At 48.3% G+C, this 17,932-nt stretch overlaps 1 protein-coding gene across 5 annotated transcripts in view; it reads right to left on the bottom strand.

The window, feature by feature from the left end:
- The window catches only part of RALGAPA2 (Ral GTPase activating protein catalytic subunit alpha 2), a 265,479-nt gene that overhangs the window by 62,693 nt on the left and 184,854 nt on the right, over positions 1 to 17,932 (bottom strand). For all 5 annotated transcript variants that reach the window (XM_074347799.1, XM_074347798.1, XM_074347800.1 and 2 more), the window contains one exon: positions 9,001 to 9,128. In XM_074347799.1, the coding sequence (XP_074203900.1) occupies positions 9,001 to 9,128 (128 nt within the window). The remainder of the gene's footprint in view (positions 1 to 9,000; positions 9,129 to 17,932) is intronic.

The following is a 17,932-nucleotide window of genomic DNA, read 5'->3' as shown; positions in this document are numbered from 1 at the left end:
GTACCAGCAGGCAGATGTGGGAGGAACCCCAAGAGGATGGGCAGCTTCCAGTACAACTAGGGGACTGGAGAGGGTGGGGAGGCGGGGCTGGCAAGGAGCCTGGAGGGCGAGGTGGCCAGGGGCGGACGGCCAGCCTTTGGGGGCGGGCATCAGAGGGGCTGGGAGGGGAATCCGCGGGGGCTGCAGTAGCCCGAGGCCCCACAGGGGGAAGGAGCACCCCTGGGAAGGAAGGGATGAGATGAAGTGGCCCAGCCACGGACTCGAGCGGGAAGAGAGGGAGCTGGGGCTGGTGTCCGCCTGGTTTCTGCGCAGACTGTCAGGTTTATGATAGCCTTTCCTGAAGGGATGGGTGTTTGTCTAAGTCCCCCAACAGCAAAAGCAGCAAGACGGCTTTCTTCTCCGTGCCCCCCTCCCCCCAGAGGGCTTCCCTGCACCACCGTGCGCCTCTCCTGGGCCTCCATCCCGGGGCACGGGGTGGAGGGCAGCGCCCGCCCCAGGGAGCCCACCTTTCTCGCGGAGGCCTTTGGCAAGTCCTGGGGAGCAGGGAGCAGTCTCCAGCCTCTGTCTGAGCACCTGTGACGGTGAAAGTACGTCCAAGGCCCAACCCCACAGTGGGTGGTTCCACGCTTTAGAGCGGAGGTTTGAACTCTGAAGTCCACGGGGCCCAGGCTGGCAGGGCGATGAAGATAACTGCGGTGACACTTACTGGGCCCTCTCCCAGGACCAGGCACTGTTCACCCGCGGGGCCCACCGACCCCCTCGCTCCCTCAGAGGGAGACCAGGCGGGCGGTGGTGAACAGGGGGCAGTACCCAGCCAGTCAGGAGACGGACCGCTGCCAACAGCAAAGGAGGCCCTGGGAATCAGAGGCTCTGATTCTTCCAGAGAAGTCAGAAATCTAGATTTTCTAAAATGCAAAAATCTCTCAACTTTTCAACATGCCTGACAAACTCAATTTTGACGAGTAATGCTGGAGGCCCCTGCGGCTCCAGCAAAGCCCATCCGGGGGCTGAATTCGGCTTGCAGGCAGCTGGTCTGTGGGTCCTGGTTTTTGCATGTTTGCTTTGACACTGAGCTCAAACCCGCTTCCCAACTGTCTCTGTTCATGGTCCCCAGTGCTGCAGCCTGGCCTCCTCTTAAACCCCCAGGATCCTGAGATAACACCTCCCTGGGTTTAACGGCTCCCCAGGATGTCAGGCACCACGGTCCCAGTTCCCCTGGACTTGCTCTGGTCCTGGAGTGGCACCCCACGTTTACCGTGAGGCCTGAGGCCAGGCCTTTGTTCCTCCTGCCGCGGCCTCAGAGCACACCTGTGGGGTCAGCCGCTGGGCCACCCTCATCCCTCATCTCAGATCTGCGCTCAACTACAACCCTCGGATGGACGTGTGTGACAGAGACCGGACGTGTGTGACAGCGACCGCCAGCTGCCGCGCAGCACCACCCTCAGCCTGCATGGACACTGATTAGCTGAACCCGAGGGCGGGGCTTTCCGGGCTCATCTGGTTGGTTTAGACTTGGAAGTCCGGCTGTTGAGATAACCCTAGTGTCTGATTTTGCCCCGGGTCAAGTTAGGTAGCCCTCTCAGCTTTCTTACAAATGGTATTTTGGTAAACAGGTGTTCTGGACCTTTGTGAAAGTCGCTGATGAGGAAGTCATTGGAGGGAGGAGGGTCTGACTGGACAGCACCGGCCCAGGGGGATGGGCGTGTCCAGGAATGACGGCACACGGAGGTCACCCAGCTCCCATGGGCTCACACTTCCCTCTCACACCTGCTAGGCGGTTATGATCCTTTGTCTTGTGTTTCACCAAAATTAAGATTTATGTTCATAAGCTTTCTCTAATCTCTGAAAACAGTAATCGTACCACAGTGTGTTTGTGATATTTTATTCTACGTGAATTCAGTGTTTTCTGAAAGCTCGCAAGCTATTTAATATTTATCAAGTCTTAAAAATTTTACAAGGATTCCAAAATTCATCCTTTATCCCTATTTGAAAACGAGGAAAATAGTTTCCTGTGTTCAGTTCTGGGTGCGTCCTTTATTTTGCATGACTTCTGAAAAAACAGTTCTCGTAACGTGCTCTACAACCAGACAAATGTGGCCTTGGAGGCTGGACATTACTTGCGGGGGCCAATTCTTTTTGGTTTGTTTGTTTTGTCTTGTTGTGTTCTCAGGGTCTTGAGGGTTTTTTTTAAAATCAATATGTGGTAAATAACATCTAATAAAATTCTGGAGCCACTTCGAGGAAAATCTCAAAAGAAATAGGAAAACATGAACATGACTTAAATATGCTGAAACTATTAACCAAAAGAACAACAAAACAAACAAGAGCAGCAGCATTTATAGAGCACAATGCTAAAGCCGTTTCCCCTGAAATCAGAAACAAGACCACGACATCAACTTACACTATTTTTGTTCAAAATTTGCTGAATTGTGTTCCCTCAGAATTCACACTAAAGCCTTCACCTCCCACGTGACTGCACTGGAGGTGTGGCCTTTGTGTTAGTCTGCTTCAGTGCTCTGGGTTTTAGTTCAGAGACTAAGACACTTTCCTGCCCCCTTCCAGATGGAAAAGCTGGAGGACACGTGGGATCCCGCGTAATGGTGGGGACCTTCCATCAGCACCGTGGAGAGCGCCCGCCTCTTGGACCCTGGCCGCTCAGCAGCCCCCACGCCGAGCGATGGCCCTGGCTGCTCTTCCCTGCCTCCCCCTCTCCGTTCTCAGAGAAGTAGTTCTAATTCTCTAGCAAAACAGATCTCATTTCTTATTCCCGTTCACGGCCTCGAGCCACCCAGGGGAACACTCCATTTCCCCTCTGAAGTCTACATTTTGGAATGTGCTTCCAAAGTGGGCGCAGGTCCACCGGCTGCACTTCTGCCCCGTCTTGCACCAACTCCAGCACAAGACCACTTCTCTCCGCCACATGCAGAGCCGGTCTCTCACGTTGCTGAGGAATGAACACGAGACAGCAGCTCCCCTCATCTCCTTCCTCTGTCTTCTGAGAGCGTGTTTGCAAGCCAAGCATTTATCGAACGCTTGCTGCCCTTGGTGGAATGTACGTGCACAACACGGAGCAGCCCACGCCCGAGGACAGCTCGTCTGCCCTCGGGCCACTGAGAACCCCGAGCCCGGCGGGGGTGTGACTCGCGGCTGGGATGCGGCCCTTTGATCCCACCCAGGAGACTCCCTGTCCGTGCTGTGCTGCTGTTATCGGGTACGTTTGTGCCTCTCTCCTGCAGTAACTCGGCTCTAGGTCCTGCGGTACCCAGCTCCCCAGGTGGGGACGGAGACGGCGAGCCCAGACATGGTGAGCCCCTCGGGGAGATGCGTCTTGCTGACCACCCTGCCCGGTAACACTTCACGTCCCCTCTCCTTGATTTCTGTGACACGATCCTCTCCTTTCCCTCCACGATCTCTCAGGCTTGCTCTTCAAATGCGACGCTTTGGGGGTCTGGCCTTGACCGTCTTCCCTTTGCCCTCCACGCCCAGGAAATCTAGTAGGTCCCGCACTGAATTAGCCTACCTGCCTGACACAGGAGTGCCCTCCTTCGCCCAACACTGCCTCACGCCAGGCCCTCGCTTCCTCCCCGAACCCTCTCCGCTGTCCCTTCCACGCCGATACAGCTGGTTCTGCACAACGAAACGTACCACGTGGGGCCGTCTGACTCCTTTTCCTACGCTTCTCTTAAATATATGGAGACACACGGAGGAAATTAAAGGTCTTCCCAGGAAAAAGAACCGAAGATCCCATGGGAGAGGAGAGAAACAGGATTATCACAGCTTTAGGAGGAGGGACCATTTTGAAAGTGTATGAACTGAGAACACAGCTTAGCAGCGATGTGAAGACGTCTGAGTCCAGGAGAGACGCTCTGGAGCCACCGAGCACATCTGCTAAGTGAAAATGAAACTACGTCCACTTCGGGGAGGATGGCGGGCAGCGCGGCGCCTTCGTGGGCAGTGCAGGCCTCCCCATCACACGCTGAGACTCCAGGGAGGAGGGGCGGGGAATGCCGCGGGGGCCGGCGGGCTACGGAGGTGGGCGCCAGGTTTAAAGACCCACCATCTGTGCGATTCAGAGGCCGCCTCCTGACGGGCACCGCATGCTGTGAATCCACCTCTTCCTGAATCGAGCTGTCGGAGCAGGAGCGCGGAAGCCCGGCCCGACGGCTCTGGACACTTCTCTCAGCTGACCGCGGTCTCACGCGGAAGCTCTGGTCAGCTCGGGAACTGCAAAGATAACATGTGGCAGGCTTCCCACTTACAGCCTCGAGGCACGTGAATGGACCCTCGACTGCCCACAAGGGACAGGAGAAGCAGATGGCAGATGAGGTGGCCCTCAGCGCTCAGGAGAGCAGCGGCGAAGGGGGCCAAGGGCCCACTCGACTGACTGGACTTAGCCCAGGGAGGATGTCACCAGGAGGCACGGCGGCCAGGCCGACATGTCACCGAGGGGCTTTCCAAACACACCCCTGCTCCGGTTACATTTTTTCTGATCAGGTTAGGCAGTTGTGTTTCTCAGGCCTCCGTGAGCCTTCAGCACACAGTTCCAACTGATCATTTAGCCAAGGGCACCCCGAACAAGCACTCCTCTAATACTGATTCTAGGCTGGGTTTACTACTCAAAAGACCCCTGAAAGGCGAAGTCATTCCAACAACGCTCCCTGTCCTCAGCTTAATAACAAAGTGCTGTATTTTCTTGAACATTACTCAAAATTGATACGGAACTGCCCCCATTTCCACTTTTGTTAAATATTCTATAAAACTGAATCCCAGCTGACGGTATCTTCGGGCCGCTGAGTATCAGACATTAGCTGGGGTGGGGACAGGAGACAAAAATCACTACTGCACACTGATCCCATGGGCTCTTTTCTTTGTCATCAGGTTCAGTGTCTGGTTATCTAGGGCCAGTACCAAAAAGGGAAGGCTCCCTCTCTAAGGGGTTTACAGAAGGTCTGAACTGAACAACCTGTTCTTTGTTCATAAAATAGTCACTCTGATACCCAGAGAGTGAGGGACACTGGATGAGGTGAGCAGTTTGCTAATGTTCTGTTAACTGTAATACAAAATTAGGGACAAAATGGAGGCATCGACTGCCCGTGTCAAGGCGGCCTGTGTTGACAGACAACTTTCCCTCTCTTGGTCCACACCCACTACTGTGCCGAGCATCTCAAGGAAACAGGTAATAGAACTTCTCGGATTCCGATCTTTCAAACGAATTGACTTCTAGGGCCCTGCATACAAGCTGCTTCATTCTTGTTGGGTCTTGGTTTGTAAGCCAATAAGTTTTGCTGAAGGATTTCCTGTTAGGCTTCAGGAAGAGAATCAAATAGAATGAACCCCCAGGAACAGAGTTCCCCAGCTCACTGGGGTGGGAGGGGTTTGCAAGGGACTCCAGGCCGTGACCTGAGAGCTCAAGGGCCTTGTGCTCGCAAAGGTGCTCTGCTGCTGCCGCCCTGAAGTTCTTGGTGATTTTGTCCTTAACCTTGTGTTTTGTGCTTCAAGTTTGCTAGGACCAAGGGGCATGCACAGGGAAGGCCAGGGCAACTCCGAGGGCGCACAGGGCGTGCGGGACCCCCACGGCGAGCGGGCGGGGAGCTGGCTGCCCAATCTGAACCAGAACGTGCTGTGAATGCACAGAGAAGGCGCTGGTGTCCTAAGACACGTGAGCAACCCAGGAACCCTACATATCCTCAGCTGGGTCACTTCCCTGCACTAGCCAACAATTTCCTCTAAAAAGGATGACACAGAAGGAAAGGGAGAAACAGGACAACACCCAGCTCCTTCTCTGGTCGTCCTCCTGACTCGTCTGCGCACTGAGGGTAGTGCTGCTGCAGTGCGCTCGTTAAGAGGGGAAGAAAAATAGGCAGGTTAGCGGTCTTTCCGCTGTTTCGGTGAGAACAAAATACATCTACGTGCAAGCTGTGAAATGTGAACTGTGTAATTTTGGGGATTCCATTCATGAGTTAAATGCTTTTATATTTTCATATTAAACTGGCATTGCACAATATAAAAATGATCAATTAATGCTAATCATTTAAATTTTTAACATTTCTTTACTTAAAATGACATTACATAGCAAATAAAAACCACCATGGCAAGTCAGAAAGACTGGAGGATGGAAAAAGCATACTTTAGCATCTTTAAAGGCACTTTTCCTGCTTTTTGAATGGGGGGCCCCACATTTTCATTCTGCACGGGGACCCACAGGTTACACAGCCAGCCCTGGTTTCGGGGTGTCCAAGGTCTAACTGATCTCAGCACTTGCAGGGACTCACGGGGCTAAGGGTGGAGGACCCTACACTCCTCTGCGCCTGTTGCCCTGGCGTCAGGCAGCCTCGATGCTGTACCAGAATTAGAACGTTTGGGGGGTGGGGGAGGCCGTGAGGTGAGAGAGTTAGGGCTCCCTTGGCTTCCTCTGGTCCAGCTCAGAAGACCATCTGGGCTGAAAGCTCACTCCTGTATCTGTCACCAACACCCTGACGGACGTGGCCACGCATGCAGTTCTCAGGAACCTACGTTTACCACCGAGATCACTCTGAGTCCCTGTGTTTGCTCTGGTGCCCTCTGCCTGGCCCATCCCTCCAACCTCAGCCCCAACTCGAGCTGTCCTGGGGAGCTGCCATGGTCTGTCTTCTCCTCGCCTGCCTGCTCCCCACATTCCCCAAGCCCCCGGTGCTGGGCTCGGTGGACCCTGCATCCGCACTGACTGTTTGGTAAATGAATAATGTAAGGAGATACCCGCGATTGGGCTGTGCTGGGTTATGCAGTGTTGTTCAAAATTCAAACCGAAAACTTATCTCAGTGAAGTAGCGAATTCCAGACATTAGCTGCAACACAAACTAGTTTAGACTTTGGCCAAAGCGTTTTAACAAAATGCTAAAGGAGCAAGTAATTATTAACAGTCTAGGCAGATATCTATAAATATTTAAAGTATTTAAAAGTTAGCAATTAGGGATTTTTTAAAGAACAAAAATAAAAACACCCCCACCTCCCTTTTCTCTTATTTTTTCCATTTTCCCTGACTTTTTCTCTTATTATACCTTTGGGTTCTGGTCTGAATATTAACTCTTTTGCAGGCAGAAATTAAAGAACAGAGCAGTTAAGTGACTGTAACACTTTCCCCATTGATTACATCCCTATAAAAACTACAAATAGTATTTTTTCTTGTTTGAAATAATTAACTTGAATAGCACCAGTCAAATCTTCTCAAGGTATAAGACAAAAGAAAAATGTTTAACATTTTGTAATTATCAAAATAGTAAGATTTGTTACTTTCTCTTTCTCAGTTTCTGCACTGTTCTCCTCCAAGAAGTCGACCTGGCTATCGAATGTGAACACAGCGTTTACTAACTCACTTTGGCATCAGGAGCCCTAAGCTGGCATCCGCCTTAGTCCAGTGTGCCTGCTTGAAAGGTTTAAAGTGATGCTGAATCCTGTCCTTTGAACTTTCACAAATACTGTTTCCCCCTAAACCTGATTATTCTGATGCCACATGAATTCTGATTTGAGAAGCAGTGTTCAACAACACGACAAAGCGTGGTTTTGTAATGAGGAGCCCCGTAAGTGGAGACGGTGACGTGACAAAAATCACAATGGTCGTATATAAAGCAGAATTTTCTTGTTTGCAAGTGGTTTTGCCTTGCCTTGGTCCAACGTGCTTGACGGATGCGCCCAGGCTCCTCCTAGTTGACAGGCACGCTGACAAGCTGATGGCTAGAAAGCTCGTTCTCATTTCTGCCCAGAGCCTTTCTAACAGCACGTGAAATAAAAACTCCATGCTGAAGGCTGAACCGACACCAGCCGTAAGATTAAGTCTGAACTGCCGTGGCGATCACTGCAAAGGATGCCATCTCCCAAACACGGAAGCTGGAGTGGGCAGGCTGGAAGAAGGATGCTGCCCAGGCCCCCGGGGAGGGACCAGATGGGACCTAATAGCTCTTTTCTACTACTAATTTCTATGATAATTCCAAGTTGCCACATGGCATATGTATTTTTTTTTCAAATCGAAAGACAGAATATCAGTCAATGAAGTGGCCAGGATTTTAATGAAAGGTATTTTTCATGAACTGTATCTATTCCCACATGATACTTCTCATTCACCCCCGCCCCCACCCGCCAGCAACACATCGCTCACGGCGAGGCTGGGACAAGCACAGAGAGAGAGGTCAGATGCAACGGGCTTATAATCATTATCAATACTAATTAGAAACAAAGAGCTTCTGAGTTTTACTAGGAGGTCAGATGCCTTTCGCAGCAATTTTATGAAGTCACCTTAATTCCTTTTCCTCATAATCAGAGATCATGCCTGAATTTAAAGATCACAGCCTGCCAACTAATGTTTGAGGAAAAAGTAAATCACAGAAGGGAAACTTACTGTTTTTAGGGAGAAAATCAAGAATCAGAGAAGGAGATACTAATGATTTGGGAAAACGACAATAGAATATCTAGCCATTCTCACTGGTGAGCGGGTTCAAATTCAGCTTCGTTGAGGACGCCTTCCCCCGTCCCCCCGACCATATGCAATGTCTGCCTCCTCGGACCTTCCCAGGACACTGCCTGTGCTTCGCCGGGGCACCTGTCCCGGCCTGATTTATCAGCGTCCTTTCACTGGAGGCGGGGTCCTGGTAGGCACTCTCAGTGACCCCATTACATTTGCTCAGCCTCCCACCTTATCCATACAACAGACGGCAACAGACAGGGATGGAGGAGGGGGAGGGACACCCGAGGAAGTGTGAGCCTCCTGTGACCCCCACGGCTTCTCAGCACAAACTTGTGTGACTTAATTATGAAAAAAAAACACTTCCTAAGTTTGACACCACACGATACGATTAACATAAACTAAGAAATGGTCTGAAAATCACACTATTTTTTTTCAACGCAGACTGGAAAATAATTCTTCCTTCCCTCTTCAACCCAGTAGTTACAGCTCACCTCTCCGGAGGAAGTGCCAGGGATCCAGGTTCTGGGATGGCTGACACGTCACACACTTACGTCAAAGGATACAAGCTCTGGTACAGGGGGATGAGGCACTTCACGGCCCTGCTGGCGTTGATGCACGTGGCACATATAAGGCTTGGCAGTAGCTTCCCGCTCACGATGGCACCATCAAACAGGGGCCCAAAAAACGGAACCTGTTGATTCAAAACAAAACAACCAACTTAATTTTCAGAAACCAGGAAAAGTCAAACCAAGGGCAGAGAGGAGGACAGCTGCTTGATGTCTCTGATCTGTCACGACCCTGCAGGCTGCCACCCACAGATGGATGCCGGACGTAACAGGACACAGGTCGAGGGGTTTCAGATCCAGCAAAACAGGATTTTGCTCCACAAAGTTCCTCTGCTGTGAATCCTCTGCCAAACTTCTTTTTTTAAATGAGGATGCCTATTATGTATGTATGTATGTATGTATGTATGTATGTGCTTATTTATTTATTTAAATTGAAGCACAGTCAGTTACAACCTGTCAATTTCTGGTGTACAGCATAATGCCCCAGTCGTGCATATATATATATACATATATTCGTTTTCATATTCTTTTTCATTAAAGGTTATTATAAAATACTGAATATAGTCCCCTGTGCTATACAGAAGAAATTTGTTTTTTAATCTATTTTTATATATAGTAGTTAATATTTGCAAGTCTTGAATTCCCAAATTCGAGGATATACTGTATCACCAGATACAATATACCCTCCAAATCAATTATATTTTTGAATGTTAGCAACCAAGAATTGGAAAATGATGTCTAAAAATACTATTTCATAATAGCATCAAAACCATCAAATACCTAAAAATAAATCTGACAAAAGAAATGTAAGACATCTATACTTGACATTACCAAACATCACTGGAAACGTTTAAGACAACCCAAATAAATGGAAAGATGTACTATGTTAATGGATTGGAAGTTTCCATATTGTTAAAATGGCAATTCTTCTGAAATTGAATTATAGATTCAGTACAAACCAAATACAGTTTTAACGAGCTGCTTTTATAGATTTGGACATGCTGATTCTAAACTTACACGGAAACGAAAATAACATAAATTAGCCAAGACAATACGAACAAGACATATTACCTGGTTTCGAGGAGCACTATAAAACTGTAATAATTAACATAATATAATACTGCAACCAGGATAGACAAATATATCAGTAGAACAGAATACACAGCCCAAGAATAGAGCCACACATCAACGTAACTGATTTACAGTAAAGGCAGCACATCAGTTGTATGGGGAAAGGAAAGTCTGACACTGAAACAACTGGAGAGTCACACTGAAAAGTGAGCTTTGGTCTCTACCCCATACCACACACAGAACTGAGATGGCTTATAGATTGAAATATTAAAAGCTAAAACCACAAAGCTTCTAGAAGGAAACATATGAAAAAAATATTTGCAACCTTTGGGTGAGGCAAGGAATTTTTAGGGTACAAAGGGCACCAGTCATAAAAAGAAAACAAAAATTGGACAATTAAATTTTTAAAAATTCTGCTTCTCATGAAAGTTAAAAAGGCAAGTCACATATAATCCACTAAACTGGACTGTCCCTAAATGTCCATCAAGAGGAGAATGAATCACAATTTGCAGCACATTCATCCAATAGAATATCCCACAGGAATGAAATCAGCAAATCACAACTATATGTAATACCATGGGGATGACTCCAATATAATGCTGAGTCAAAGAAAGAGACAGGAAAAGTCCAAACTATATTAATTCCATTAATAGAAAACTCAAAAGCAGGCAGAACTAATCCATGATGACAGAAGTCAGGCTAGTGACCATTTCTTCGGGGGATTAGTGACTGGGCAGAGGCATAAGGGGGATTTCTGGGGGCTGCTAATATCCTATGTTTAGATCCGGGTGATATTAAATTGTCTGCTTTGAAAACATTCATCAAGCTGTACATTTACAATTTGTGCCTTTTTCTTTATTAATGTTATGTTTCAAAGAAAAACATTTTTAAAAAAAATTAGCAAGAATATAAAAGATTTGAACACCACAGCTGACAAACTCACCCTAATGGATACACACACGATACAGATGCAGAAGGCATTCTTTTCAAGCATGCACAGAATTTTCTTTTTTTTAATTGACCGTATTCCAGGCCAAGGATATAGCCTGTGGGGCCCAATTCCAGCTTGGCGCCTTTTCTGTATGGCCTGCAAACTAGGAACGATTTTTAAATTTTCAAAAAGTGTTGAGAAAAAAAAATTCTGTGACGTGATAATTTTATGAAACTCAAGATCAGTCCAGAAATAAAATTTTACTGGAATACAGCCACACTCCTTCTGGATCGCCCGTACCTGCTCTCACACAGCAACGACAGAGCTGAGCAGCTGTGACAGACACCATGTGAGCCATGAAGCCCAAAATGTTTACAACCTCATCCTTCAAAGGAAAAGTTTGCTGAGCCCTGTTCTAGGCCACAGAGCAAGTCTGCAAAAATTTCAAGGGGTTGAAATCATACAATCCCTATTCTGTCCCCAAAGAGCTACTAAGTTAAAATCTAAAACAAAAGGGTAACTGACACAAATCTCTACATTTAGAAATTTTAGAACACTTCTAAATCACTTAGGGGTCAACAACGACCAAAAAACTCTCAGGGGTCAATAAAAATATTGAAGTAGAAATTTTAAAAGGCATCCATCTCAAGAAGTATTGAAAGGCCAAAAGAATAAAATAAACACACAGAAAGTGAAGAGAAGAGGAAGAACAACAAAGACAAAAGCAGGCACTAGTGAGATGGAAATGAGCACACAGGGAGAGGACAACTGACACCAAAAGCCAGTTCTTTGACAAAAGTCTAACACAATTAACTGACAGATCTTTGGCAAGATGAGCAAAGCGCAGAAGAAGGTACAAATAAACAATATTAAAAACAAAAGCGGGGCACAGCTGCAGGTGCTCAGGACATGCGCACAGCCTCATGCTCGTCTGCTTGGGAACTTACATGAAATTGCTGTATTCCCAGGAACTGCCCTTTCCTCCTGCTGACCCACGTGTAATTTTTTTCTTCTTTCCTACGATGCTGGTCTCTGATTTTAGTTTTTAGTACTTAACGGAGCGGCACCCATCCCAGAAGAAGGCACTATGATTCCCCTCGGTTAGAACTGGGAACGGCCACTGGTTAAAGGCTCCGGAATCACTGGGCACCAAGGCAGAGAAGCAGCTGCAGGGCGGCCCGGGTAGGCGGCCCTGCTGTGCGGTGGCAGAAGGGGCAGGGGTGTTCCTGGGTGCCACCCCCCCCGCTCCCCCACTCAAGGCAGATTCATGGAAGACGACATCAAGTATTCGGCCTAGTCACAACCTCAGCTCATCACTCGGCCCCTGTTGGCCCTGGATATTCACAACTAACTCAGGCTCTGAGTGACTCAGAACGTCCCTCCCCCAGCATGATGACCATAGCCCAGAGCTGAACAAGATTCTCCGAAGCTGGTGACAAACTAGATTTCCTTACCAGCTACAAGTTGAGGGATGCATGTGGAGTCCCCACCACACGCTCCGTGACTAAAGGAAGTGCAGCTGGGAGAGGAGACACAAACCTAGAGAGCACAGCCCTGAAGATTTTCTCCTCAGGCCTGGGCCCGGCAAGGCACTGCCACACCCAGGTCCTCCTGGCCGGCTGCTGGGAGGGCAGAGAGCCTGCATCTGCAGAGACGTTCAGGTTGCACCATTGCTCGGCACAAGGATGCATCTGGTTGTTGGAGCAACAGGGGAGAATTCTTGGGACGCAGAAAGTGAATTGTGGGAATTAATTAATCTTTTAAGGACTCAGTGCAGACATCCTGACCTCCCAAAGCAGGATAATGAACAACCGAGCTCTGTTCTGGTTCCTCATGGATAACCCGCAGCTTCCGGAACTGGGACACCGCCATGAGACCCGGCCACAATGAAAGCTACGAATGCAGTGTATGAGGGTGGTCAGTCACACATCCCCTGTTTAAAAACTGAGGGCACCTGGTCATCACAAAGATATGGCCATGATTTTTGTGTCCAGCTTTTTGGCACTGCCTGTATCGTGTGAGAGGTGGGGGACTTAACCAAAGGCCTAGGATTCCAGTATCTGTTGGACTCCACACGTATGCCCGTAAAGTGTACACAGGATGTGTGCACAGAACCACAAAATATAAACAGCCCTTTGTTTACAAGCGTCTGCATACAGTTATGAAAACTAACACCTTTCTACGCTTAAAGAGACTGAGACTACAAAGATTCAAAGTGTGGACTTGGCTTGGCTGCCCGGAAACCAGGTCTCCTTGGATGAATTACCATACTTGCTCCAAGAGCGGACGCTGAGCCCAGGAGCAGTGCGGTCAGCCCTACTTTCCTCACAGAGTGGCTGAAATTCAAAAGCTGTAGCAATCTCTACAGTGTGTTACAAACAGCACTGCCCGAATGAGGGCCCAAGTAACAAGATCGTATGATTTGAGATAAGGGTGAAAAGTTTAAGAGAAATATAAGGTATGTTCTGAGAAAGAACGTCTATTTCTGTGTATTTCAATCTCTGCGTTGTATAAATACATCTCTATCAGAAGATAATTTTTGGAAAAAATGGATAATCAGAGGACTATCAAATTTTGCCTGAAAACCCCCCTTCCCTGAATTAGCTTCCTTTCTAGCCATACTATCAGTAACTTTTCATTATTGTTTTTGTCCTTGTTTTTCTAATAACACCCACTGCTATCTCAAAGTCTCTAATTCAGCCGTTCCTTACTTATTTGTCGGCTGTCTGGCTCCCTAAGGCTTGGACTCCAGGAGCATGCGGCCCCCAGGCCCGACCCAGCGCCGGCATGAGGCGGCTCCAGCAGATGTGTGCTAGGTCGCGGCCCGCAGGACGGAGTGAAGGCCTCCAGCTCCTGGGGCGCCGACCGCTGGGCGGTCACCAAGTCTGCGGCCCCTCCCCACGTTCCTGGAGCAAGCTGTGTCCTGGCCGTCTGCCTGCCGCTTCACGGACGTGCCCAGGAGGGCAGAGTGAGAGGGTGGCAGGGCTGGTCCTGGGGTCCGGAGCAGGCTTCTGCTGCCTGAGCTCTTCTTCCGCTTGGTGGGTTTGAGAACCGGGCTCCGCAGTTAAAACACAGATGTAAGAGCTGCAAAGACTGGCTAAAGCAGTTCTGAGACCGGTGCCTCCGGCGCAGAGGAGGCAGTCAGCCCTGAGGAAGCTCAGATGGGACCAGAGAAGAATGGGGCTGTGAGTCCTACTGGTGCTGACAAATAGGAGTTCTTCCCCTTAGGGCGGGGGGGGGGGGGCATCTTAACTCCACAGGAGGAAGCAGGAGCTGCTCACAGTCAAACATCATTAAAACCAGGCAACACTGACAACAAACAAACGAGGAAATAAGAAAGAACAGCCCTTCCTCCTACCTCTAGCAAGGTCACACTTCAGAAAGTCTATTTAAAATACATTCCTTAGAAAAGTAAGTGCACCTCCTGCCATGACTTACACTGAAAGCCGCCAGGAACCAGGGAGATGCGGAGACGAAGCCGGCGAAGCAACAAGACCCAACGAATGAACCCCGAGCACAGCACAGAAAGTGCGCCTCTAGTGCTGGGGGGGGTGGGGTGGGCGGTGGGCCTGGGGTCCTGCTCTCAGGGGAGTTCTCTGTGCACCTGACGCCCATCCTGTTCCGCCCAGCTAAGGCCAAGGGTGGGCGGCACCGTGGGCAGGAGCCTGGGGAGGCGCAGGACAGCACGCCCAGGGGTCAGAGAGGGGCCTCTGTGGGCCCGGAGGCCTTTCCTGCTGAGGTCACTGCGGGCAGAGGATGGGGGCTGTCCCACTTTCCGACAGCAAGTGGGCTCTCCTGTCGGTCACTCTGGCTGGCTCTGGCCAAAAGAGGAGAACAGCTCGCAGGCAGGAAGATCTAAAAATCAAAGACCAATTCAAAAAGGGAAATCAGCAGCAACTTTTGAGAAAAACCAATTGAGAAGGAATTCTTAACAGCCAACTTGTTGTGAAAGATAAAACAAGAACCAGGAGTTAATGACAGGCTGGGGAGCTTTTCCGTCTGTACTGAGCCTTATCTTGCAAATAAATGTTCTTTATTCTTTGGTAACTGCTTGTGGGTGACTCAGATAGTCTTTCAAAACTGGACAAAAGGAATAATATAGATCTCTTGTATCCAGGGAATTCTTCTAATTAGGAGTGGCAATGAATTAGGGAAGAAATTGGATTTGATACAACATCTGCAAATGACAGCTGCCTTTTCACAAAGTTCTCAATGTCATTCCTTTACTAAAAAAAACCCCGTAACAGTAATAATAAATCATTAAAACAGGACATATCACAGTAATCCACTTAATAACATACTTTAGTGAATTCTGGTTATTCAATATTTTCAACTATCTTTGCAAAACAAATGACTCTTTACATGCTCAAAACCAAACAACTTACTTTCCCTGAGAATTATCCAAAATATTTTAAAGTGTGTCACTTAATCTCAAAGAAGTTATTTGGTTGGGGTTGAGATAAATAGCTGAGAAAATTGCACATGTGAAATAAAAGGACATTTCCAGAACTGTGGTGCAGTCAAACACACTCCCTTTACAAAAAAGCCACACTAGTAAAAGATTTCCTTCCAAACACAGGTGTGATACTGGCTCCTCTCGACCTCACACGTGCAAAGGCTCCTGTGGCTGGTGGGGCATCAGCCTTAATTAACCAGCACTTGGACCACTTGCTTCAGGGGAAGGTCCTGGGCTAGCCGTCACCCCGAAGAGGGACACACACACACACAAACACACACCAGCTGCTGGGCTTGCAAGGGGGCCAGGAACTCCCTCAACAGCAGCCTCAGGGCAACGTAGGGTAAGGACGGACATTCAGCAACAGGAGGACCCAGTAAGGGCCCATCCTCTTAAAGGGGCACTTAGACTCCCTGAACGGGTGTAGTGAGACTGTGGTCCCCAGTCTGCACGTTCCAGGTCCACGTCTGGACCTGAAGTTAAGGTCCAAAGAAATTGAGAGACTTGCCCAGGACAGCCCCTCCCCCAGCTGTGACAGCACAGGGACTAAAGGGGCCCTGATGTCTACCAGACCAAGGAGGGAGAGCTGGGAGGACAGGAACAAGCTGTCCATTTACAAAACTGACACTCTGGCTGGGGCGCCAATGGGGACCCTTCCCCAAAGCCTCCTCTGGCCTGAACCACCGCTGGTCAACACTGCTTCGGAACGTCCACCCTTTGGTCAGAGAGTCACTGGCCAGTCACTAACATGCCTAGAGATAAATATGACAAAAACGCTAACACCGACCTTCACGAAATTCGTAAAAGCAAATAAATACTGTTTTCAGTTACGGGAAAAAGGAAAGCCACACGGGGACCCCCTGCAACTCAGAGGCTTTAGGACTCACTTTTCTTTAGGACAAACGGCGCATCTGAAAAAACCCTTTAGGTCACCTGTGTTCTGCTCTGTGGGTAAGTCTTCCCCGATGGCTGACTTAGAGACACGCGTAGGAAAAACCAGAACACTGACAAGAGAGCATTTCTTTTCTGGGACCCAAGACTATCGTCGATGTTTGGGGAGATGGAATTACCTTGAAAGTAATTTAACAAAGAAAGTATGTTGCTAAAGACACTGGTTTTATTCACTCAGCTACTTTATTTATTTATTTATTTACTTACTTACTTTATTTTTCAAAAAGTGCAAAAGGAAGCTCCAGAAGGAGCGGACCCTCCCGGGCGCAAGGGTTTTACGTGTTTGCGGGGACACACTCTCACCCCCTCCGTGTACCACCTCGCAAAGGCCGTGTTATTAAAAGGAGCCGGATTCTGCCAGGCACATAATTTGTATATTTAAGGGAGATGTACGGGTGAAAAAGCGAAATATGTTAAATTTCAAAGGACTCAGAAGCAGAGCTGCCTGTGAGCTTGCGTTACAAATAGCCCCACATTGTCACCATGCCACTAATGAGGCCGAGGGGATAAAAGGACAAGTTGAATATGCATGACTGTATCCAGCGAGCGGGACTTCTGTGCACTGATGAGGTTTTTTTTTTCCCCTCCTAAAAAAGGAGTAAAATTATTCTTAGAGAAGCATGGCTCCCCAGAGGCCAGGAAAGTGCGCTCAGAGCGCAGTGCAGCGCCACGTCCGGGTGACGTGAATACCCAGGTGCTGGAAGAAGGCCTCTGACACTACCTGTCGTCTTTGAAACTTGTGCACATCCTGTCCCCCCGAAAGGAATATTCCTCAACTTCAAGCAGCGGTGTCATGACAATTTCTAAGCGAAAAAAACGATTTTGGTTGAGATTCCCTAGAAGCAGGCAAGGTCAAATAAACCTTCTGAGGACAAAGCCTTCACTCCCATGGTAAGGAGCGCTAGTTAAAAGACTGGGGAATGGGTAAATTATTGCACCAAATGGCTGAGAATTAATCTCTGCTGACTAGCTGTAATCTAACGAGGCGTCTGTGTCCCCGGGAGCCCGCGGCGTGTCCCTGGCGGTATGTGCAGTGTGTCGAGTCTGCGTGACACCCTTTGTCCTCGCTCCCAGGCGGCCTTTCCCCTCATTGTCCATAATATCCTCATGCATCTGGGACGCGTGGAATGCATTCATACTAACAGACTTACCATTGTTTTCGCTCAGAAGCTTTGTTGAGCAAAGACTGCATCATGGTTACTGATAATTATATTGCTTAATTAATCAAGACAAAAAAAATTTGCAAATCATTGCCTGGTTGCCAAGCAAGGAGATAAAAAATGACAACAATACAAGCTGAAGCAATATCACAAAAGTAACAGCTATCTGATCAGAAATTCTTATATAATGAAGCTATTAATGCTAAATCGGTTAATGTTAACATTGCTCCAGGTGTCTCTACTTAGAGGCAAACAAAAAGGCTAACATTATGGATATAAAAGGCCAAATGTTGCCATGGATTCTGTAACCTGATAGAGAGGACAGCCTTTTCATTTGATTAGGGAATGCAATTTAAATAC

The sequence above is a fragment of the Camelus bactrianus genome, chromosome 19 (assembly GCF_048773025.1).
Source record: "Camelus bactrianus isolate YW-2024 breed Bactrian camel chromosome 19, ASM4877302v1, whole genome shotgun sequence".
Lineage (NCBI taxonomy): Eukaryota > Metazoa > Chordata > Mammalia > Artiodactyla > Camelidae > Camelus > Camelus bactrianus.
Note: the sequence above shows the minus strand (reverse complement) of the source record. Positions and strands in the feature narration are given on the sequence as shown.